At 40.5% G+C, this 25,942-nt stretch overlaps 1 protein-coding gene across 2 annotated transcripts in view; it reads right to left on the bottom strand.

Annotated features, from left to right (window-relative positions):
- vps50 (VPS50 EARP/GARPII complex subunit) overlaps positions 1-25,942 on the bottom strand; it is a 128,763-nt gene that overhangs the window by 76,670 nt on the left and 26,151 nt on the right. For both annotated transcript variants that reach the window (XM_086281415.1, XM_086281416.1), the window contains exons 5-12: positions 22,708-22,761; positions 17,051-17,121; positions 15,301-15,418; positions 14,308-14,343; positions 13,768-13,850; positions 6,517-6,559; positions 5,430-5,528; positions 2,283-2,423 (exon numbers count right to left, since the gene is read on the bottom strand). In XM_086281415.1, coding sequence (XP_086137541.1) covers positions 2,283-2,423; positions 5,430-5,528; positions 6,517-6,559; positions 13,768-13,850; positions 14,308-14,343; positions 15,301-15,418; positions 17,051-17,121; positions 22,708-22,761 — 645 coding nt within the window. The remainder of the gene's footprint in view (positions 1-2,282; positions 2,424-5,429; positions 5,529-6,516; positions 6,560-13,767; positions 13,851-14,307; positions 14,344-15,300; positions 15,419-17,050; positions 17,122-22,707; positions 22,762-25,942) is intronic.

The raw sequence follows: 25,942 nt of genomic DNA, 5'->3' as shown, positions 1-25,942 counted from the left end.
AAGAAGACTAAAAAGAATAAAATCAGTTATGTCTTGAAGGAAGAATGATTTTTTCACTGTGTATAAAAAAAATTCCTACATACAAGCAGTCGCCTTTCAAATGGCTGAAGGAACACATTCATCCAAAATAATCTTTGACCTGGAACCCCTTTACAGACAGGAAAATAAGCTCCTCTCAGGCCATCTACCAGCAGGGGTAGAAGAACATGCATAAACAGAGAGAAACACACAGGAAAAAGGGGTGGAAGAGATGAAAACAGAAAGCAAGCGCATGTAGCTCAAAGGTAAGAGGTAAAGGACAGGCCATGGTGTATATAAGCATACAGGAAATACCCTGGGTAAAAGCTGTGCATTCAAACACCAAAGGACCAGGGAGGAATCCACAGCAACAGCAGACGTATAAGGAGAAACTGTATCCTCAGATAAGGCTTGGGATAACCTTTATCTATACCTTCATATGCTTTACCCTCTATGTTGCAGGCCAGGCGTGAGGACATATTTTCTGAGGATGTCACGTCACCTCCAATACTGACAAAATACCAACTCTGTGTCTCTCTCAAGAGAGAGAGAGACGCTCGAGCTATATCAAGGTTGTCAGGACAGTGAGGCGCGGTGAATTAGCTGGCAATATGAGCTAAGAGAGTCCTCACAAATGACATTTTAATGTAACAGAGGTGACCTTGACATGTAGCGTAGGAGGGCAGTGGGGGTTGTGCCACATTAATGTGCTAGACAAGCTTTAAAAAAGCTCTTTACAGACAGTAAAGTTACTTTTTTACAGTGAGCCGAGCAGCATGGAGTGTTTATTTTCTCTTTGTTTTTTCACATTTCTGCAGTACTTTACTCAGCAGCTCTCCAAAGCCGCCATTCACCTTTAATGTATCTGCTACATACTGAAATGCCGGTCAAAACACTAATGTGACTCAGGGTGATAACAATATGGTGATAAATAATAACACAAAAGAGCACTCAGAGAGCATAACTCCCCCACAAAGTAAATGGCTATACCGAAGATTTGATGTTTTATAAGGATTTTATGGAGTTATTATCATGTGGTAGGGGACCGTACTGAAAACATTAAAAGTGTGTTGCATAGCTCTCTCCATGCCTTTTTATGTGATGGATACCTCGATATGGTTTCTCGAAATTTTCAATTTTGACCTTGGGTACTAATAGTGAAGGTCAAGGTCAAATTAGCCAACCTAGGTGCTCATGTCCCCCAAGGCCTCGTATATTGTTGTGAACTTTGAATACGATTGATAAAAAACTGTGGGAAATGATACGAATCAGGTGTTTTTGATTGAAATCTGGGTTTTCTGAAGCAGCAGCAGATGTGTGATGTCCTGAGTGGCACTTTTCTTTAACAACGATAAACCCTGCAACATCAGACCGCAGCAGTAAAACAATACAATAAAAGCTTCTTAATGTGCATTTAAACAGGCGGCACAGCAGCATAAACATTACCAACAATGTCCTGTGCTCTTCTACACACCTGACAGGTCAGCTGTTGCACACAGACTGCAGGTTTATAGAGTGAACTTTGTTTTTGTTTTTTTTGATAAAGTAGTCCTTCTGTGGATGAATGAGCTCCGTCAGATCACAGTTACATTTCAGCATCTTTACGGTGCTATGTGAGATGAAGTTGTGGCACCCCGCCCCCCACTTCTAGTGGTATCTCTCCATTCAGAAAGTTTGCATTTTCTAGCCAAAATATTTTGATTACAATAACTAAGAGCATTCCTTGATACCCTTGGGTGAGAGTGTAACTCACTCCTGGCATGTTCATGATGAATTGGCCAAGTTGGCTTGCTGGGCATGAAATGTGATTTATTTCGATCTGAATGGAAAGAACAAGACAGACAGAGCGAGATCTGAGGAATGTGGGCCAGTATGGAGACCCCCTCCCCCAAGTAAAAAGCACTGCTGCTGCTGCAGTGCACTGAGTCTGTATTGTGACCAAGATTAATTATCTCACAGTGAAAGGCTACAATACACTATGCTTCTCACTGAAGTAATAACTTCTTTACTTTCAATCATGTTCTCCGTGCTCTTCTCTCCTCCTTAATTCAACTTTTACGAAAATCTGACAAACCACTGCAAGAGAATAAGAACGTATTCGAGTAAGTATTTGTGTATCCAGCACAACGCACTGGTTTCATGCTCTCATCATACTGACTAAAAGAAAAAGGCTTTCGCGCTAACCAGCTGAAGCGGACTTAATCCTTTATATAGCAAAGAAGCCGCTCATAACACTGAACAAACAGATAGCACCAGCTCCTTACCGTGCACAGGTCCTTATACTGCATCTTCTGGAACTTGGTATCGGCATTGCCGGCGCACAGCTCCACGTATCCCAGCACAACTTGGAACACTGTGTTGTGGATGGCCTGGGTGAAGTGCATGTGTAACTGGTCCATAGCAGTCTGCAGAGAGAGCCAAACATACTGTTATGAAAACTATTACACCAAGATGTCACTGTCAGTCTGCCAGTGTGGCTCTGTGAAAAGGCAAACAGCAGGGAAATTGCAAATCACACTTCTTGGAACACATATTGTATACTTAATATTTCTAGTTTCACACTATGGCACAAAGGAAAATGAGGATAGCCGCGTACTCTGGGAACTGCAGTGTTCCAGTCAAAGTTGTTGTTGTTTTTTTTTTTTTAAAGTGTAGTTTGCTGCTGTAAAGGGTAATTAATGAAGTCATAAGGAAATTGCAGAAAAACACATTGACAGACAGACATGTTGGTGACGCATGTTGTGTTTCGGCAGAGCTAGCAGCCTCCAGCTCCGCTCACTCGTCGCACTATTAATTTCATGTGACACACCTGAAGCCATTTTGTTGAAATCATTTATCATAGGAGCATTATGACTCGAGGGGGGGGGGGGGGGGGGGGGGGGGGGGATAATCCACAATTACACACTCGCTTGCTACTTAAACACTGCCTACAAATAACCTGCTGTTATTTACTTTTCGGTGAACTCCCCACTGAGCCTCTTCCATCTCCGCTGTGCTTTTGTTTGAAATCGACTACAGGTAATGACATTTCTTCTATATACAGATCCAGCAAACATGAGGTAGTGTAAGCATTTATCTGGAGGTATATTCGTGCCCACCTGGTGACTGTAAATTCAATACTCCCCTCCCGTGGGGAATATTCTATTGATGCTCAACATCAATATTGTCTGCCTGCTGTTTGATCGTGGGCAGGTAGCTCACAGTGAAAAGATCCCAGTGACAAATATGGGAAGAAAACAACAACAGCAAAGCGAGGGCTTTAAAACAAAATGACCTAAAGCGGAATTTTCACACAAAGTAGGCTCATTTAACCTAAAATAGTGATTAAATACATTGATTTATTACCTTAACTGACAGTTTCATTAAAGATTTTCTTGTAAGAGTAATTCCAAAAGATACTCATAACTAAAAAATACAAAAAAAGCACATATCTTTCAAAAAAGCCCCAAAAAACTATAGTTATGCAGTCGGTTTGTGTCTGCTATAATTTATTCTTTTCTAAAGTCAGTTTACATTTACCCCCAATTTACTGTCTTGCAGCTCCTACCCACCGTCTCACTGTGGGACCCTTGAGAAATGAGGACACAACAGTCGCAAGAGACGTGGGAAGAGTATTGAGCAAAGCCCTAGGTAATGGGTGTTGCAGTGCAATTACATTTCTTACTAAAAGAAATGACCACAAAATGTAGCTCCCCCCAAAATCCGCTGTGAAACCCTGCTTGCACAAAAGTCATTTAAACATTTCTTCTCTTCTTTCTCGGGGAGTTTCACTTCATCTGACCCAAAAACACATGAGGAAAAAAAAAGAAAATACTGGCTGTACAATGTCTAGACTGTAGAAGAGGGAAAAAAAGGGAAGTAACTATGGCAAACCGCCCTCGTGACAATAAACCTCGTCTTCAGCTAAATTTGACGTGAGCCTCGGCGATTGTAGCGTTATGTATGGCGGAAAATAAAATGTAAAAAATCAGCATGAGTCCCCTTTAGTAGGCATAAATATCAATAAACTGCATGTCCAGACTCATTATTTTGCAGCTTCTTCTCCCAAACAAGCAGAAGAATTAAACAGATAAATGGAATAAAGCGATCTGTCAGACTATTTAGCTTGAATGAAACCAGCCCATCACAGCTAGGTAATGACTGCCAAGAGACTATTGTAACGGGGGGGATGCAAATGGTTTGGCACAGTTTGCTACAGTTTGTTAGGCATTTTGTGAGGCTGATTACTACCTTCAGACAGTTAATTTGTGTATCAAAAAGGAACAGTTTAAAAGAGCGCATTTGTCTGCAATGTGGCAAAAACAAAATTTGAGATGAAGATAAAGAAAATGACTAACTGAGATAAACACAGACACGACAACAACAACAGCAGCTCCTTAGTTTGCTAGTGTGTCCTGTAAATCATCCTTAACACAATGACTGTACGGAATCATTCATTCTCAACAAAGCAAGCAACAAAGCAAGTTTCTCAGGTTGTGAGGATATTCAGCACGTTAGCAGCTACACTGCTCTCTGCTTTCTAATTTCGTCTTTAACTTTGCAAAACTAACACTGGCGTGTGGACAAGGTGCCATAATGGGATTTTGCGAAACCTCTTCACACTAATGCACCAAAATCCAGCAGACTGACTAACATTTTAAAGCTTTACAATAAGATATCGTGTTTGCAGAAGATTCATCTTCTCAGTGTAACTCGATTTCAGGCGGGAACATGGGAGCAAAAGTTGAAAAAACAGGCAGGAGTTACTAATAAAAGATATTAGCAGTGTCATTCAAGGTTAAAGTCTATTATAGTGTCTCCCTGAGAAACTGCTGTCATTTTTTTGTTTTGGTTCTTAACATAAAGACTTTACAGCTTCAAATAAGCTAAACATGTCCGAGGCAAACACTGTTTGTTTTGAATATTGGATCATTTTGGAAAATTATGATGTGGCCATGCTCATTCAGAGAGACTAAAATATGCTTTATTTCAAGGAGAAAACACAAAATGTACAAGCTGGTTTAAAAATACACTCATTTAATTAAAAAGGTGTAATAACATTAATAACAAAGAAAAACTTTACTAAAACTCCATTCTTATGTTTTTCTTGGCTCTAACCAAACTATTTCTGGATTTTCCTTTTATCTAAAAGGTAAAAAAAAAAAGTTGCAAACATGAGGGACCAACTTTAGCAGCTAATTGGACAAACTCCCGAAGTAGCAGAGGAGTGCAAAAAGGAAAACAACAGCATCAAGGACAGAAACTGAAAGGATGGAGTTATCTTTCAGGTCCACACAAAAAAAATCCCCATAAGAGCAAAAGACAAAGTCAAACGAAAGAAAAGTTGCAGCAAACAAAGAAAATAAGCAGGTTATTGTCAATCCATGTTTAGCCATTACCGCTGACCCTTGCAGGCCAGTCAAACCACTGACCTGTGTTTTCCCCAGTAGTGTGTAGGCCAGCTGGACCTTGGTGTAGTGCGAGACATCGAAGTGCTTACAAGTCTTCGACAGAGCGACGTCAAGCTGCTCCTGGAGCCAGAAATAGGCAGATGACAAAGAGGGGAAAAAGGGCCAAAGTAAGGGGAAAGGGGGGGGGAAAATAAAAAGAGAGGGATTATCGTTCTTAAGACCGGGGATTTAGATATGGACGTGCAGTTGTAAAGCTATCACACACAGCCAAGGGCAGGTAATTGGATGTGGATGTGTGTGTGTGTCTAAGACTTTGACAAAGAGATAAGGGGAGGCAAGGAAAGTTAGCACGAGAGTGTGTAATGTGTAACAATGAGCTGACCTCAAAGAGCACAGCGCCGATAAAGGCTAAATGATCAATCGCCTTGCATCACAAATCATTTTCTCATGCCTTAAAAAGCAAAAAAACTAGAACTGCACGACAGGAAGTAACTAGTCAGTAAAGTAATTAAGAGAGCCAGATGACTACGTATACAACATATGCTGGGGACGCGTATATTCATACATTTAAAAGACCGTCTTAGATGCACAATAGATGGTCCAAGTGCTTCTGACTGTAGTAGCTTTATGATTTTAAAGGATTTTGCATCACTTCTTAACTAACTCATGCTGACAGGTAAACAAACGAGCACCCAGGCAAGTGGATGTGCACACGAGCACGTCTCCTTCTTGTTTACGGACAAAACTGTAAGTAATTAATCTACTCAGGCGCAGCAGCAGGCGTAAAGAGAAAATTGCCTTGCATACCATTTATTACACACACACACACATATGCACGCACACATATCACGACACAGCCAGAGATGAAACAGATAATTTACTATGCCTGCACACTCATAATAACGACTTTTCTGAATGTGTCAATATTTGGCAGACCCAGAATAAGAAAGGCAAACTATGAAAAAATTTCAAAATGAAGCATAAATTGCTTCTTTCAGATCAAGGCTTCTGGAAAATGATGAGGTTAGAACTCCATATTACACACTGCTAAACGTCCTTTTACTGCTCTCTGCTAATGGAATTAGAGACGAAGCATGGACGCACATACCTCGATCTGCTCCAAAGTGTCTTGTAGTTTGGAATTCAACTCGCTGTGGAAATAAGAAGGTGGATGAGAAAATATAATTTTTTTATTTAAGACATTTAATTGCTGTCAATTACATTTTCTGATCTGTTTGAAATGACAACAAATATTAGAAAATGTCCATCACAAATGACTCTAAACCAAATGCACACCATTTTTAACCATTTAACTTCATTTCAGCTGTAAAGAAAAACAATAACAAACAATACTGAAGATCAAATTATGAATGAATTAGTTCAACTAATTGGTTTATTTAAAAAAACATGAAAATCACTGATGGATGAAAACCAAGTTTGGAAATATGTGTGCCAGTGAAATAAACTGTGAATGCTGATAGTGTGTGTTTCTGTGCAAGCATCATGCTATCTGAGATACAAAATGCCCACGCATCCTTGGCGCGCGTTCAGATTTCGACTCATCCTGGCGAACACTTTCAACTCTGAAGCTGAGAAGCATCAACAGGAAACATGACTATTTTGCAGATCCCAAGACTCTGATTCAATTCCCTTGTGACTTCCCCGCCACTGCATCCATTCATAATCACCCTCTGTTTCACTGTTTTCCTGCCTCTGTCACCGCTTCGCTCGGGGTCTTTTTCAGGTCAGCCTGCTCTTATGTTGTGCCTTGTGAGTGTGTAGTTGCCGAAGGGAGAGTGTGTCCTTAACAAATTGCTAATTAAGCATCTAGCTACAGTGAGGGATAGGCAGTGAGGAAGAAGAGAAGGAGTCTGCAAAGGGACAGAAGCTGCACGTAGCAGTTTGCAAAACAGGTGAATAAATGAGTCAGACACTTTGAAATTCGGTAATGTATCTACGTGTGTAGACATGCGTGTGCGTTTATAAGGTGCACAAAGCGAAATGTGGGTGTTTAGACTGAAAAAAAAAAGGCAGAGATGAGAATAAAAGTTAGGAAGGACTGATTTGCAGCAGCCAGCCTCAGTTTAACTTTCAGTGATGACTAAGCTGTTTACCACAGGTATGAGATACAGTCGGGGATGCAAATGCGTGACAGCAACGATAACATCAGAAACTCTTGGCCACAATATGAAAAAGGAAGTCACAGCCAATTCCTCTATGATTAAAAGCCAAGATAAAGAAAATTAGTTGGAAGGCAGCTGGAAAGCAGGCTCATCCAGAGGGATGAACTGATCAATGCTAATAAATCTGAATGTACACAGGAAAGGCCCAAAGTAGAGCAAGACTAAGAACATCCACCAGAAGGGCAGAGGCCAGGATGATAAATGCCCCTGTGGTGGCTGGGTGTGGTTTTTGCTTAGCTGCAGGAGGAGAGGTGGGGCAGAGTGATTCGGGGAGTAGTGCCAGGTTGAGCTCAGCAGCACAGCTGCTGCACGTTTGCTAATCTGCTTCTTCCTTTTTATGCGGTAGCACGCTGGGAGCTGGACTGACACATGCAGAGTCCATGCCAGTGGACACAAACACACACGTACACAGCCCTGTGTGAAAGACCGGTTAAGACTCGTGTGTGATCCGTAAGCCAGGTACTGTAGCCTCTAGTGGAGCACAGTTTGCGTTTGTTATAACGTGTCTGTGTGTGTGCGTGAGAGAGACAAAATAAAGAATGTAAGAGGCCAAACCAATCCCTGATTGATTCTGTGCAGAGGTGAACTCAAGGTTAGCAGTCTCTCCTACAGCCCTGTTATGAAACATTAAAGTGTATTATGTGGCAGTGCAGAGTAACAGGAGCTAAACTGCGAGCTAAAAAGTACTGAGAAAGCATAAAAGAAAAATATAATCATTAGCAGTGTAGGCTGACGCGAGCACAACCTCGGTTGCTTTTTTCTTTAGTGGCAGACCTCAAATATCACCAAACACAGAAGCTGTTTTCAGTGTGTACCTTGGCTGTCTACCTTGCTAGCTGCAAACTTCTGCAAGTTTGTCCAAGTTTTTGGACAAAGACAATTTTAGTAGATTTTGCCTCTGCACACCACATTTAAATCAAATAATCAATATCTGACTGAAGTGCAGACTTTCAGCTTTGATTCAAAGGGTTTTTAAAGGATAGTGCATTAACTGTTTAAAAATTACAGCTATTTTTATACATAGCTCCCCATTTTCAGAGGCTTTAAAGTAGCTAGAAAGCTGACTGACACACAGGTTTCTTGGCCAGGTTATCTCACTACATTAAGACAAATTAGGCAGATAAAAGATCTGGAGTTGATCCCAAGTGTTGAACTTGCATTTCGTAGCTGTTCACAGGAACTCTTGATATAAGGTTGAAAGACATGTTAGTACAAGTGAAGGAGGCCTCCATTTACTAAATAAACCTTTGAGAGAGACAGCAAAAACATTAGGAGTAGCCAAATCCACAATCTAATGTATTCTTAAAAAGAGGACAAGCTCAAATCGTTTCCTTTCACAACATCCATCCGAGTAAGGAATACTGTCAAAGAGGTAGGTGCATCATTATCAAGGTCTACAACCAAGAGGCGCCTTCATGAATATAAATGTAGCAATGTGCAGTTGTTAAACAAGAACAGGAAGGTTAGATTAACATTTGCCAGAAAACATCTAAAAGAGTCTGGACAGTCCGGAAAAAATTATCTGAACAAATGAAACCATGATGAACTTCCACCAGAATGATGGAAAGAGAAAATTATGGAAAAGGAGAGAAACAGCTCCTGATCCAAAGTATAAAACATCATCTATCAAACATGTATGGCTGCCAGTGGACCCAGGTCACTGGTGTTTATAGATGAAGTGACTGCTGATAGAAGAAGCAATGAATTGTGAAGTGGACAGGGCTATGCTCTCTGCTCATATTCAGCCAAATACTGCAAAACTCAGTGCTTCACAGCGCAAGTGGATATCCAAAGCAAACAGCAAAGGCAACCTAAGAGTTTCTCAAAGCAAAGAATGTGATAGTCACCTGATCTCAACCCAGTAAAGCAGCTTTTCAGTTACTGAAGACAAACCTGAAAGCAGAGAGACCCATAAAAAAGCAGCTATGGCCTGGCGGAGCATCCCACGTGAGGAAACACAGCATTTGGTGATGTCCATGAGTTCAGGACTTCAAGCAGTCACAGACTACATTTTTTACCCAAGTATTAAAAATAATCCTTGTATTTAAAATTCAATTATTTTGTCCATTTCAGTTTAAAACTCTAAAAATGAGGGAGTACATGTAAAGAAATGGCTGTAATTCCTGAACAGCAGTTAGGTCATTTTTTAGTCTTTTGGTTTAGTTTACAGCAGTGGACTCACCTGCACTTTTAATAATACATCTACACAGAATGCATGATATCCAGTGAGCTAAAGTGGCTGATTTAATCATACATTACTGAAGCCTTAAATGAGTTTCTAAGCCTAACTTAAGCACACTTGGCACAAAATTTTCGACCTCTTGGTTGTTGAGATCTACAAGAAGTCAATGAGAGCCAATCACCTACTGCTGTTCAGTCCTTCTCCTCTGTATGCGTCACTGTCCAGTACATACGGTTTAATGCACAGATGCAGCTCCTCCCTATATACTGGCAGTCATCGCTGATCAGACAGAATGCATAAATAACAGATGAGCAGGAAAAACCTAATTAGCAATCTGTTCCCCGCAGGGAAAACAAGCATTGAAACATAGTTTGATGGAATTTAGGAGGGTTTTTTCACCCCATTTTCACTAATAACTGGCGAAAGGTGTCCATAGAGCCTTGGGGCTAGTTTCTTCACACTGACTTGATGACTCACTAAAACAGATGATGTGTGTTGTGCTTTCAAGGATCTGCAGGATCCTCAGATTTTGTGAGAGTGACATTTTTGCTGGAGTTATAATAGCCACTGCACAACACAGGTAGAAAGGCAACAAAGAAGCAGGGAAAGACCTTGGAAGAGTGAAAGATGGGGGAGAGGGGATGGCAGTTGCTAGAATTATGCCAGACAGAAAGCAGCTGAGGTTTGTGGAAAGCTAAAAGAGAAGAGGGTAAGTAGGAATCAGTTTAAAGATAAAAGAGTTTAGAAAGAAAAGCAGCGGGGGAAATTGATCCTGTCAGACTGTTAGAATGTGCTTAGCTTGTTTTACTATTTTTTTCAGGTACAAGATTTTATGTAATATTTCCTGAGGTATTTGCAACTAATGTCTTTATTGGAGTTCTGCATGGGTACTATTATGACTTGCTGGCTCCAAGGTAACACCAAAAGCTGATACAATGTAATGGATTATTCAGTAACGCTTGTAAATTTTATCAGATTTCTGAGTCACTTTCCTTTTTTATTTTGCTTTTTGTTAATTTATTACTTTGTTTTCCGGACTAAAACTTATGCAAACCTTGGATACAGATGCATACGCTCTGATTAATCTGATAAACTGAGTATTTAGTACAGCAGCTAACATCAAAACCCAGTTAGATCCAAATATTAAAGAGAGACAACATGTCTCACTAAAACTGGTTTGCTGGAGAAATTAAGACACGATCGATACTTTCTGCTTATTATTGGAAAGGGCAAGCTACAAATCAATGAAAATGTTACTTCTTTCCCCCTTGGATGCCTACTAGGGGTAACCTAGTGGAAACTGAGTGGTTTCTGTCATATTTCAGGCATCCAGAACAAAATGACTACGTGTACGTCAGAAGTCCGAGTGATCTCCGCCTACACAGGTTACTATGGACACCCTTGGACAAATCCAGACATCGTTATTGGTACATATTAAGGTGTCAAGTCTTGTCAGTAAGGGAACGGGGTTGGTCGCCTTTATCATCTTCCTTCCAAACTTATAAAGCACCAGAAAAAGTAACAAGCCACAAATACAGAAATGGGCAGGGAAACTACAAAAAAAAACCCCAAAAAACATCCATCGGACCAAAGAAACTGAGCTGACTCTGAATATGCTCGGGGGGTAGGGGGTGGGGGTACCCCTTTATCATGATCTCTAAAGCATAGCAAGAAAACACAAATTCAAGTGACACACTATTACTCGTGACGCTTGCTTGCTGATGTTGGGCAGGCTGCTCTAAACTGTTCACATGCTGAGCTGTACTTCTCCTGCACAATAAAACAAACACATCTAGCACAATCTTTCTATTTCTGCAGAATCATGATGGCAGCAGGCATTTATAATTATATGCACGACATACCTTAATTGTGTAATAGTCCAATAATTTTACTTTGACAGAAGAAAACACACACACAAGCTCAGACTAGACACCGCCTTTGTAATTCTAAGATCACAGCGGAGTTCACATTTCGTGAATACAATGCTGGACACATGGGGTCCTTAAGCTGCCTGAAGAAAATGGACCAAGACAGCCGTTTAAGTACCTTCATGGGCAGACGATATTGACTTTTAAAGGGTAAGGAACAAATGGAGTCAAACGAAGAGTGGGCATGACAAATGTACAACCTTCAGCAATCAATGGAAAAGCATCGCTACAAGGTTAAATGGAAGTGTAGCAGACGGGCAACGGGCCGCCTAAGGGGTATGGACAGAAAGTGCAGTTTGTTACTGCGCAGCATGACAGATGTGTAATCAGTGTACCCATGTTATAAACTGCATCCACTGAGGAGGAAGAAACAGTGGAAGAATTTAAAAAACAGCACGAGTGTGAAGAGCAAGCAAACTTCCACTGCAAGAACAAGTTTTACGATGATCACAAACAAGTTACTGCACTGATAGGCTTCTTGTGGTGGGTGTTGACACTGGTGGCAAATGGTGCAAGGTCTAATCCACGCACCCACAGTCGAGCACATTTAAAGAGCATCACTTTCGAAATGAAACTGCAATGATGATAAATTAATGACGGTGGAAACAGGGGTGATAGCTACATGTATAGGCGGCAGCTGCAGGCGGGAGGGGACAGTGGGAGGATTTTTCCACACCAAAACAATCCCTTCTGCATAACGCCGCCTTATTGATCACCATTTCCCAACAGTCAGGTTGTCATTCTGGCATCACAACGAGGCTGCCTTTGTTTTCTGCTCCACTGTGTTAAGACATTGTGGGATATAAAATAAAATCTGCATGTGCATGTTTGCAAAGGCAATGGGAATCTTTCACTGCATTTTTTTCTGTTCCTTAACGATATGTCTTTCAGATACTGTCCCTCTGTTGTATGTAGTTATTTTGGGGGGATTTTTTTTGGCCTGACATGTTGAACCTCCATGGTTCAAAAAAATAATCTTTTATATCTATCAAACTGTGTTATCTTCGACAATCTAAAGAAATTATGTGTTTTGCAACAGGCTGTTAGGAACACAGTGTCCCGTAATACAATTTACAGACACAATTTTTCAGTTCAATTCCATTTTATGTATAGGGCACCAAATTTAAATACCCTACAATAATACAAAGAAAACCAGCCAAAGTGGGAAGGAAAAACTCCCTTTTAGCAGGAAGAAAACTCCAGCAGAACCAGGCTCAGGGAGGGACAGCCATTAGCCGTGACTGTCAAGAAACTGACTAAAAAGGAAAACAAAAAGATGGATCCGTGGGCAGGTGAAATGGGTGGAGATGATCATTATTCATCTCTCTGGCATCCCGGATCAATCTGTCAATGCATAAAAAGGTCTGAACACCCAGCTACAAACCGTCAAGTATTCACTATATTTCCCGTTTTCTCTGCATCAATCATCCCTAAAGCTTTTCAAATCTCACTCTTACATTTAAAAAAAAGGAGAGCGTAAAAATAAAGAAGCTACTCATTGCTTTACATTTGTCACCACCTCTGATAAGTTTTTCCAGTCTAACTATCTCTGTGGCACAACCTTCACGCTTCCTGCCTGTAACTGGTAATATGTGTTTTCCAATCTGAGGACTTCAGAATTAAAGCTTGCCAAAAACACCAAACCAAATGTTTAAAAAGAAAACTGTGGCTGAAGTAAAGATGTTCTGGTTCAGATTGAAATATCAGCGCACTAATAATGTCTTTGGAGGGTTAAAACTTTTAGAAACTACTCTGATATCACACCTAATGCAAACAAGGGGACATAACAAGCCCTGTTAATGCTACGTCTTACACCAGAGCAATTCGATTCCAGCCATGAAAAAAAAGACACATTTCAAGAGAAACCAATCAATATTTTAAAATCAGGTCAATCTCTAAATTTCTTCTACCCCAAATAAGAATTGACAATGGAAGATGTAAAACAACAGCATAACTCATGAAAATCATATTCATAACAAAATATTTTCCAGACAGAAAAATGAAGTCGATGCCTACTCCCGCTGGATACGGTAACATATCACTCTATCAATCTGCTCGTACTCTACCTGATGCAGCTGTAGTGTTTAAAGGTGCTGGCGGCCTTCTGACATTCCAGACACAGCTGGATTGCACCTGGATAATCTTCCTCCTAAAGAACCAGAGGAGTTATAATGTTTAATGCATGTTACATGACACAAAAATATAGGATTTTCAGTGTGGCTTAATGGAAAAACTAGTCCATAATCACACCAGGTGAAAGCTGTGGATGATGGTTTACTATAGATTTACGATTCTGATCCAGTCTAATACTACAATTTTCTTAAAATGCTTATAACAGCAGGTACTCTGCAAATAACCAAGGATTACACACAGTGGCAGTGAAATCTATTCCATATACTGTACTGCTGACCTTAACAGCACATATAGATTTGTATTTGTCTCTCATGTTTGTGTGGGTTTTGCTTTCAATGTTGAATCCCCACTGATGTTTGACCTTTTACTGTCAATTAATAACACAGAGCGTGTGTGTGTGTGTGTGTGTGTGTGTGTGTGTGTGTGTGTGTGTGTGTGTGTGTGCGCGTGCGTGCGTGTAGGGATTACTATACCTCAAGCATCTCGCTGAGTCTTACATCTGTTCTTTGCTGTGAGGGGGAGCAATGACAAGCAGAAAAACACATGAATACAGCATCAAATACCTAAGAGGACACAATACGAACTAATAATCTATTCAAACTTGCTCTGCGCTTCCTGCTGTGATCATGTTGGCAGCATATTTTTCTGATTACAGTGTGAGCAAATGATTAAAGTGATTAAAAGAGAGCATGTCTGATTAACTCCCAGCTTAATTTTAAATCATGTGTAGAGAAACTGTTGCAGTGATTACTGAAGACTGCATTTATTTGTTAACAGTAACATCACACTGTGTTTATGAAGTTATTTCAGAGCGATGTAGGTCAGTCAGAATCAGAGGACTACATCATACTTAAATGATTTTGCAGGTCAACCAATACACATTAGTAAATAAAAAGAGTAGAAAGAAAATAGTGCACAGAAAAATGTATTCATTACTAGAGTAATTCAAAGGACAGCACCAAGACAAAAGTCAGAATTTACAATGTTGAAAGTTGAATTAACCAAAACAACAGATTGAATCCTTGCAGGATGACCTCAAGAACCAATTAAAGATCACTGATGTGTGATACTGAGAATTGTTGAATTGTTGAAGAATGATTAGAAGTCGAGCTCAACTTTTTGTATGTAGGATGCAATTTGAGCACCTAAATATGCGAGCGCAAAGCACCCTCTCCACATATACACCTGAAACTTCATGTTTGTTAAGGCACCTCGTTGCCCCCTTCAAAGGTGACATGAGCTCAACTCATTACCCAACCACAGATATATTCAACTACAACAGCGAAGTCACTTAAATTCATTGATAGTCTATTCCATGCTCACTGGTCAATACATCACTGTTAACATGTAGTGCTTGTTAGCAGCTGCTGAAACACAGAAACTTGTGGTTGCTCCGTGGTTGCTCCCTGGTCTCCCCCCCCCCCCCAAAAAAAAGCTGCATAGTAAACCATGTGAGTTAACTTTACCAGGGTCTTGATGGTCCTCAGAGACTTGAGCAGGCCTGTTAGCAGTTGTCGCCTTCTCTGATTGGCCAGGAGACCGAGGCTGGCCTCGGTGAATCCCTCCTTTGCCACACTCAGTTGCCTTCACAGAAGAAGTCTCAGGTCAATGTTACCAAGTATTCAGAGGTCAAAAACAAGACGGTAAGCAGCACAAGAGAAGATATATACACACAGAACCATAGCCCAGGTAGTAACAGACTTTAAGAGTAATAGATGAATGCACCATTATTTTGTTATGCTTTCAGTGCTGAGTAAAGATCTTGAGGTCTAAGCTTATAACTCATAATTCCATAAAATCTGACAAGGTCCCAAATCACTGCTGGCTGAAATGCAGCCAAAACTATGACACCTCTATAGATAGTACCTCTCTCGTGACCTCCTACATACTTAATGGCAACAATTTGAACCAAAACTGTCTCATTTGTATTCATCACTCCATAACATCTGTTGACACTGATTTTGAGTCCAGGTCTTGTGTAATTTGACATAGATCAGCCTTTTTTCCTTGTTTCCCTTTCTTAAGAATGGCCTCTTGACAGCCGTCCTTCCACTGAGACCATTTCTGATGAGGCTTCAGTGAACAGCAGATGGATTAACTGAAAGGCGAGATGCATCTCTCAGGTCCCATTGTCAGGCCTTTGCCTTTCCTGACTTTCATATACTGTTTATTTTCTGTAGATAGTAAGTTTATTCCTCACACCTCTTCTTTTGTCCTTCACTTGTCCCATTCCCTCTAACTTATTAAGGGGGCACAGCACACAGTGCTGACACATGCCAAGTTCTCAGCTAACAGCTCCTTGGGAATTATTGGTGCAAAAATACTATTTTATACCTTTGGCAATATTTTTGACTAAATTCAAGAAATAAGCCACTAACAAATTGCTTAAAGATACAATGTATAATTGGTTCTTTATTAAGTCGTTGGTTATGTCTAGACACAGCACTGGTTCATCGCTTAAGCGTTTTTATGCTTGAGTGATTCAGGTCAGTGCTAAATAGCTTCATGAACAAACAAACAAAAACAAAAAAGGGAGACTCCAAAAACAGTTAGGTAAAAGGACTGGACTGAAAATGAGTGAAAAAGCAGCCAATGTCAAAAAGCCAAGAAAAACAGGAAGTTCTGGCACCCTGGAAGTAAAATATAATAAAATAAGAGGTGACCCTAGACTTTTGTACCTGAAGATGACTTTTTCTATTTATACAAATCACTGAAATAATTGAGTATCTGAGCTTTCAAAAGGAATAACCATGAAACAAGAGTCTATTATTTAAATTTAAAAAGAGTGACAGGGGTAGGGTAACCATATGATTCAATCCAGCCCTATAAGACCTTTGATGCCATTTCCCCAACACATCTTGTCCATCTACACTTTATTATAAAAAGAAACTGTTACATAGCATTGTATGCTACATGTCCATCGAAACCTTCAGGAATTGGCAGCATAAAGCTTTGTCTTATACCACCCACACAAACCACATAGCGGCTCGAACAAACAAAGAACAGATCATGTGTGGTGGCAGGTTTTGGACAGCTACTTTATTTTAAGACAACAAGACAAAAATATTTCTCAAATGTGACCACATCAACAGACTGAGAATATCTGAATGAAAGCCATTATGGTTATGAGGAAAGCATTTAATATGCAGATGCACTTTGAATGAGCTGTTTGAGTAGGTTTCTCAGAATAGATGATATGTAACAGAACGCAATTACCTCCTTGCATTAGTGCAAATGACTGCTGCCAGCTGCAGGTTGGTCTGTAACGCCGTCACTCTCTCTAGCTCCTGTAAATAAGAAATGAGATGGTAAGAAGAGAGAGAGCAACATACTATGCCTTTAAGTGCTTTAAGAAAATACTTTAGAATGAAATGGGTTATTACCAGATGTGACACTGTAGCTGGTATTTATTTTCACCCTTTTTCACTCTGTTTGTCTGTTCAACAGTATGAAAAAACATGGAGACAACACCTGCAGCAGGTAGGCATTCAAGATGAGAGCATTACAACCAAACAAGATGTCGATGTGAACCTTAACATGAGCCTTTAAGAACTCAGAGACATCATGGCTGGTGTAGTCCCATTGCAAGATGGTTTATTGTTGGACAAAAGTTCTGAAAGCTCACCGACATAAAGACATCACCACACTTGCTCAGTTATGATACTTTCTATACAACAATCACTTCCCCCATCCAGCACATAAAGACATAACAGCAAATTCCATCTACATTCTGTTGCAAACAGACAGATAACACAAATGATGTTCTTATTGTAAGAAATTTATCAGAGCCAAAGTATACCACAGTTTAGGAGAATAACTTTCAAAACAGAGAAAAATCAGAGAATGTCTTCCTTCCCTTCGGTGTTGACATTTAGAAAAGGATCAATGAGCACTTTGCTCCGAGAGTGCAGTTATTATGCCACTTGAATGACCTCGGCTGAGAACAAGCACACCCTTAGCCAATACAGGGCCAACGGACAAACAGCTTACCGTCGTATTTTTGACTTTCCTTGTCTTCTTTGTGCTTTTATCTTTTCTTTTTTTTTTTTATCTGCCAGATGTCATGCCTGAGGTGGGAGAAGCTTGTTGTTTGATCCTCTTTTATAATGCTGTATTACTTTTCCACAAGAAAGGTCCAGTGTTGGCAAAAAGAAAAAATCCTCATAACACTGTCAGGCAAAAAACAACCTTTTACCAATGGAATATAATCCAGGGAAATTCAATTTTCCACGGTCATTAAAAATAAACCAACAACACCAAAGAGGCACTTCAGCTGTGGGTACGAGAACAATAAGCCGATTCAAACAGATCTGCCCTTATGATCTTGAGTGTTGACAAAGACCTTGTCAAGTCCTCATAACACTTTGCAAGGGCTCATGTAATAGTCAGAGGTTTCTCTTAAGGTACGTACACCATGTGATATGGATGTTTTTCTGGATGAATATAAGACACCATTCATGTGTCAGGATATAAATACTAAAAAAGTGTATTTTGAACATTTCTATGAAAATTAAATCCATGCCGAGGCCAACAGTGGACTTTTAAAGTCCAGTGCACTTCCACCATCCACAGAGCCCTCAACAATCAGCATAAAGTAACATTATCACCTCGTTGACAAAAATCAACAATAACTGAAAATGTAGAAGCTTCAAGCCAGAGCTGTTACAATGTATTGTATCAAATTTGGTGTGTAGGTGCCAGGAAAGTCTTAATAAGAGCTTTTTGTCTTTTTCCATTGCATTCTAGTGTTTCTCAGCCAATCCAATTAAACCATACATGATCAGTGTTTGGTTGTGATAATACCATTAGTGCCAGGTACTGCAATACCCAACATTATAAAAAATTCAACTAAAATTTAGTTTTTTTCAGTAAAGCAAAAAAAAAATTAAGCTCATAACACTAACGCTGATTTCTCTGATCTTTATTCTCAAACATGTATGAGTCACCAAGTATCTGAGTATTTCTTAATGATAAATTCATAAGCAGCAGGTTAAAAATAGCAGGTACCAGTGTAGCATTTGCGTGTAATTCGGTTATACTTTAAAATATGTCCTCAGAACTTGCCCTAAGATGTAGGAATGAGCTGGGATTTGGATGACTCGGCAGGTTTACCTCAGGTGTAACTGAAAAACTGACTGGAACAAATTGATTCATGCGCTGGGAGCAGCGCAGGCGAACAACCGTAAGCAACATTTATTGAAGCCAGACTCATCCGAATGTTCACACTGAAGGGGATCGTGCAGTTTCAGTTACAGACATCACTCTCACAGCTAAAATCTCTCTTTTTACTCCCAAAGATAATGGCAAGTTAAAATACACTGTCTATATAATAACAGGATATGTGCACTTGCTGGAAAATCAGGTCAATGATGAACCCATGAACCCTAATCACCTGTGTTCCAGTATCTACCATCCTCTATGCCATATATTGGTGATCATTATCAAGATAAAGTAATACCGCACTCAACAGTTATTGCAGTTAAACAAATGCCACAGTGAGCTAGTACAAAGGTGCTGATGCATTCTGTTACCTGTGGATTACACGGGGAAGCACAAAGACAGCTTGAATGCTCACACATACAGGTTCAACCAGAAACACACATACTTTTTCAGACACACACACACACGCACACTCCACACAATGAGCGCTCAGTATGTAGCCCGAGGCTCCAATTTGTTGTTACACCACAGCTCCGAGCTGTCTACCTTATCTGTAAGCTACACTTAACCTGACAGAGGGCTCAATCAGCTTAGCTTGTGCAAGAGGAGATGCACTAACTGCACAGTGGTGGGCTCTGACAAATGGCCGGGCAGGTTTTAATAGATAAAAAAAGGTTGCACAGCTGGTTTGAATGGAAGGGGGAAAAAACATGTATACAGTAGATTTCTATGTACTGTACATAAACAGGAAAAGTGAGATGACTCTAATGCAGTCACACCATACGGTCTGACTACAACGGCATCCACAAACACAGCTCTGTGGGTGTCGGTAGCAAAGGTTAAGGAGAAGGAGGTAGTTAGTCACAAGGGATATTTTTCCAAAGCTTCTCTATTCATATATTCATAAGGGGTTATTCTGTGACCCCCACCACCAGCACGCACACTGACTTCGCACTGGCTCAGCGTTACCTATCCTGCTTATACATCCTAATGATGCTGCTGTTTTTGGCCTGGACCGGTTCACTTTGTAGTATTAAGGTCACTGGGAAGCAAAGTTAGGAAATATAAGTGCAGGCTCACACAGCTCCACATTCACACATGATTATCTAAAGGGTATGTGACCATACCTGCAGATTTCTAGAGACACTAATCCTGCTGGCAGATATATTTCTTACCAGATTCTAGTCCTGCCAGTGGAAGAAGCCCACAGTAAGACCATCAGACTTGGGTAAATTACAAATCTTCAAGGGAATTGGAAGTAAAGGCAAAAACAAAGAAGAGAAAACAGTAATTTTGATAAATAAGTGGTTTCAGAGGAAAATGACGGACTACCAGTGTAATCCATTTGTTTGCAGCAGTGCTGAGTGACCTGGTCAGGGCTACCTGCAGATTTATTACAGCCAGGTTTGCAGCAAAAGTAATCTCTCCTTCCTGACAAGCCTAGGGGTCATGCAGTTTGGCCACTCAATCCAAAGCTGTTTAAAGCTGACGAGATAAGAGCGGGCACTTATTTCAAACCACCCGGCAGCCCGTTTTATCAATATAGCAATTTAATTGGAAACACCTTGACCTCACAGAAAATGTTATATCTGCACAAAGAATAAAGGGAAAAAAAACATTGCAGGAAAATCTGAGCATATTAACAAAAAAAACACTATGAAAGAATTACAAACGCATGAATTAGTGATATTGGCTTGGCTGTCCAAGTATCCGTCAACACGAAGAAGAAGCCATATTACATTCGAGTGCAAGCGGAGGCCATGTGTCGCTGGAGGACACCAATAGCAGTGAGAGATGTTAGTCACTATATAGCTATGAATCACATCACGAGCTTATCAGCCCTTCATTTCAAGCACTGAGGCATGAGCGTACGTGTCTGTGCAATTTGTGTGCCCTTTGATGTCTTGCACACAGCAAGCGCTGGGGAGTAGTGGCATTGTACCCTTAGGTTGTGTGTTTCTGTGCAACATTTTTGATGAAATATCACACGAGAGGAAAAAAAACTTAAGAAAAACGTTCAAGAACACAGGAGAGAAACCTCTGTTCCTATTGTAGTGTAGATACTCTAAGATATGAGTAAATCAAGAGACCAGCACGATGGCTTATATTAGTCTCCGAATCTTTCTGACTGAGACTAGAACCCCATCATCCTTCGCTTTATGATGTTCAGGTGGTGAATATGGAATCTCCCTGAAAAATCCAGAGGGCTGTAGGCTGACTGAATGCGAGTTGGGATGGGTGAATGGAAACGCTGCACTGAAACCTCTGCCAGTGTCTGCTAATAAACTCTGCTGTTATCGTGACTTTGCAGAGTCACAGGGAGGGTTGCGAAAATAATGATCAATTTACTATTCATAGGCCGACCTTCAGATGGCTTCACAATGCCAGTGATCTCAGTCCAGTTTCACTAGATAGCACAGTAAAGCTGTCAGTCATCTGCTGTTTGGCCAGGATAAATGCTTGGTATTCCCTGCGACTGCATATTTGAGTACTGTGTTCATTTTTTCTGGAGTTTTAGTCCAATTTTTCTCTTTGGGCTAAATACTTTTAATATACAGCACATTTGTCAACTCTGTTTTAAATGTGCTATATAAATATACTTGACCATACCAAACATCTGAAAACAAGATAACCTCAGTGAAAACACTGATTTTGACACATGCTAGAAACCGAGGCTATTTAAGAGATAGATGTATTGACAATGGTTTCAACTGGCTTTTAAGTTTTATATTAATATTTACTTTTATCTATAATACACAATCAATTGGGTGTTTTGTATCTTGCCCAAGGCTATCTTGATGTGTGGCCTAGAGGAGCTGGGGATCAAACCGCTGACCTTTCGATTAGTTGACAGCCAGCTCTGCCTTCTTCACTTGCCAGGATGCTGCCCAGGTAGGTGAACTGATTCACTTCCTCCAGTGGTTGCAATCCTACCATAATGGGGTCCTGTGTTGTCACATAGCCTATCCTCATGACCTTGGTCTTCTTTCCACTGATCCGTAAGCACACTTTGAAAGATCGTTCTGGCGACGAAGATTCAACTGCTCAACTCCATCGTTATACCTACCGCGATCTACGTTTGTGAGACGTGGAAAGCATCAGCCAGAATCGCCAAAAGACTCAATGTGGCCCAGCAGCGATGGCTAAGACGGATCCCGGGGGTCAAGTACATCGTCAAACTGCCACACGTCCCCTCCAGGACATTGTGACTGACCAGCGTGTGCGCTTTGGAGGTCTTGTTCTACGTCAACCCCCACATCGATTGCCTAAGATTGCCATCACATGGAACCCACCCCACGCAAACCAGGCCGCCTCCGGTTTGCGTCTTTATAGGAGGACCTTCATCACTAGGTGACCAAAGAAGGGGTTTTATAGACTTAAGTTTTCATTCACATCCCAACTACGTTCTGCATTAAAACTAGAATGCTCCCCCCTCCGTTTTCTTTATCCGTGAATGGATTTAGATTTCTTATTGCCATGGTTACCAAAATTCAGTCATCATCGTTGCTGGCGTATTTAGATGACACATTCACAGAAACACATCTACTGACAACCCCACAGCGTCAAAATAACTACGTCCAATTATCGCATCTCATAGGCTGAGAAAAGACGTCACTTTAAACAGTGACTGATGTGTTTTGGAATTAAACGTCAGGAGCTGGAATACAGAGCACGTTATTCAGCGTGGTTTTGAGCCTACACTGGAGGCTTACCTTCACATAAGCAGGCTGTTTCTCCAGAATGAGATCGGCGACCTTTTTGGAAACCTGAAGACAAAGAAAGAGACGATAAACGTGAAAAGTAGAATTTAAAAAATGAAAAAAAGAAGAATGAATGAAGACTTTTTGATGTTCTTCCCAAATGTCACCCCACAGAAACTGTTTAGGCTACGCAATCTCGCTATTGAGGTTGGGCTGAGAATAACAATCAGGGATGTCTGCATCTCTGGCTCTACGCAGCTGAATCCTTTTAAAGGGAGTGTCTCGCATTCTCCGTTTCATTTCATTCAGCGTCCTTCTCAATAACGTAACTCTTGTTTCTCTGAGAGAACTCTCCTTTTCCTCATTTCCCTTTGTGATTTCTTGTGTTCCCCTCTGTATGCCTTTGATTTACAGCTAAGGTGAAACTGTAATTACTGAAAAAGCTTGCGCCCATATGGTACAAAACACAGCATTAAAGGAGGTCATGAGATCAGGCTGACCCACCTCTGCTACGTGTGACGCCCATCACAACTTTTAGTGGAGAAAGGGGAAAAAGTGAGGAACACAGCAGGCCAATGGAAAATGAATAGCTTCATCCACACTGAAGGATCAGACAAACAAGGTCACACTGAATGAACAAGGTGGGGTCCACTCAAGTTTATTTATCCTGTTTAGTTGTCAAAATGCCTTCAATTAAATATTTTCAAGCATTAAGGAGTGTATGTGCATGACTATCGCTGTTAAGCACCACATGTTTTGAACTCCATGCCCCCAGTTTGTAGCACGTGCTCTCTCCGAGCTCAAGATGTCATAGGTGTCACAGGATATCATCCAACAACGTGCTACAAGAAGTTTATCCAGCAACACGTTTACAAAAAAAGCAGTAATTTCAATACTAAGCAACTTAACTTTGGATTTTTTTTAAAACCTGACTACAGATACATGATCTCTTAATACTGCTGCTCATTATAACAGCAAAGGACAATCGCTTATGCAGCACCCAACCAATCTCTCTCCCACTCACAGTAAGCAACCTCTCTTCCATTTACCGTGCAACTACATAAGCCAGCACGCACCAAGTGGAGTTTTACAGGAGAAGAGAATAAGCACGAGTAGTCGAGGTAGCGAGGAGGTTTTTGTATGTGCTGATACGCGGCAGATGAGGCTATGGGTGGGGATGACATTTCAAAGTGTGTTAAGTATGCGTGGTAGCAAACCGGAGACCTGAACAGATGGGAAACGCAGCTCAGCTGAAGCAGCTCCTTCAGCAGGGTTAAAGCATGTGTGTGCATGTGTGTGTGTGTGTGTGTGTGCCTCTATTAAGATTTAAATGTATGCATAAATTGTTCACCAAGGAAAAATTATTCAGTACTCAGAAGAGGCGCAACAAATGTGGCAAGAAAATGGTGGAGACACAGAAAACAGTGAGGTAACGTATTAATGTGAGCCCAGAATAACCCCCTTAACCACTCACGAACCTATCCCAAAATAATGCTATAACGCCACCTATTGGCATTTCACTGATTCAATTCTAAACTTCTTTCTATTTTTTTGTTGAATGAAAAACAGCTATGAGTACCCAAACCCTCCTACCTAAGCCACAAGGCCAGAGTCATTAAATCTCAGCTTGCTCTAATGGAGGTTAATTGTGCAGTAACTGGGCTGCAAAGCAGTAACGGTGCTTGGAGTAAATACTATCCAAATCTAGCGGTCGAAAATGAATGATAATCAACTCATATAAACATGGTCGGCATTTATAGTGGTAGAATAATAATAATAACAACAACAACAACTGGTATAAACATATGAGGTTCAGAGACTTTACACAGAAACTCACACATATACATACTCTGTTAGAAAAAGCTAACAGAGACACCAAATCATTGTAAAGAAAGCTGTATACTAAAAATACAGTAAATATGGTGTATTGCAGATAAATACAAACATGTGATAATTATACCAAATGCTGTATAGTTGAGGCATATGAGTCAGTTTCCTGATTAAGGCTAGCTAAAGTAAAATAAACTGCGAGGGTTTCTCAGTCTTATAAAACCATATTTAACCTTGGATGGGTGGGGGTGGAAAGCAGCCTGCTCTCTCACACAAGCAATACGCCCCCAAAAAATACCAAACAACAGGGAAAAAAAATTCACAGGAGAAAAAGATGCTAAAGAGCTAATCAAAGCCACACCAGGAGCCAATCATGGTACGGCACTGACGCATGACAGATTTACAATTGTTTCTTCTGTATGGCTGCAAAAATGTTTCTCTTAGCCTGTATTCCTAAAAAGCGGCAACCTCTAGGGCAGGGATGTCAAATTTATTTTCCATCGCCAGCCACAAACAGCCCACTTTGATCTCTGGTAAAACTCTGTCAGTGTAAAGATGTGTAACTAGACATTTAATCAATGAAATGACTTCATATAAGACAAAGAAGAGCAATTTTAACATTTGGAGCTCAGTGTTTCTACATAAAGAAACGCTGCTTTGGTAAATGAAAGAAACTTGTCAGCATGACTCTTGATGTTTAAACTGTAAGTATTAAATGTGTAAAATTACTGAAATTTATCATTTAATTACTTTGGTGTATTGTGCATGACCATGGGGGAATTCATTATCGGCAGGAAAAGTTGTGAAAATACAGTTCAGAGTCTAAAACTGGTCTCTCCCTTCACGTTTTTCAAAGCCATCCAATGGTCCAGATTGAAGATTGAAGGCCGATTGTGGGCCCCAGGGCTTATGTTTGACACCACTGCTCTAGTGTATGAAAAGTGAAGGCAAGGTGGAAGTGCCAATAACTGACGAGGCCCAAACAAACTGGCAAATACTAGCAGATAACCAAGCACCTCGCCGTCCGGTCTAAATATCGACACTTTTTGCTTAAAAAAAAACTAACACGGTAAGATCTCAAATGCTGTCATTAAACTACCAAAAAGGCTCAGTCTAGAAACCACTAGGGTACATCCGTCTTTTTTATACAGTCGGTGTAACTGCATACATAGCATTTGCTCAGTGCTTTGTAGAATGAGCTGGACATGTTTATTGCATTGGCTAGATGGACTCAACCAATAATGAAGCCTTAACGTGATCCATCTCTGAGCAGCAGGAGCATAACCTGCAGGGGAAACAAGCTTTTAAACGTGGGTTAAAGACACTAAGTATGTTAAGCTCTTATATGCTGAATATAATCAGGCCACTGAGCAGATAAACAGTGTTTTGTTTTTATTTTTGGTCCTGATGACAACTG

This window comes from Aulonocara sp. 'chitande type north' Nkhata Bay, linkage group LG22 (assembly GCF_057382095.1).
Source record: "Aulonocara sp. 'chitande type north' Nkhata Bay isolate Kocher_YH1m ecotype deep benthic linkage group LG22, A_spYH_male_GT1.1, whole genome shotgun sequence".
NCBI lineage: Eukaryota > Metazoa > Chordata > Actinopteri > Cichliformes > Cichlidae > Aulonocara > Aulonocara sp. 'chitande type north' Nkhata Bay.
The sequence above is the reverse complement of the archived record's forward strand: the minus strand, read 5'-3'. Positions and strand labels throughout refer to the sequence as shown.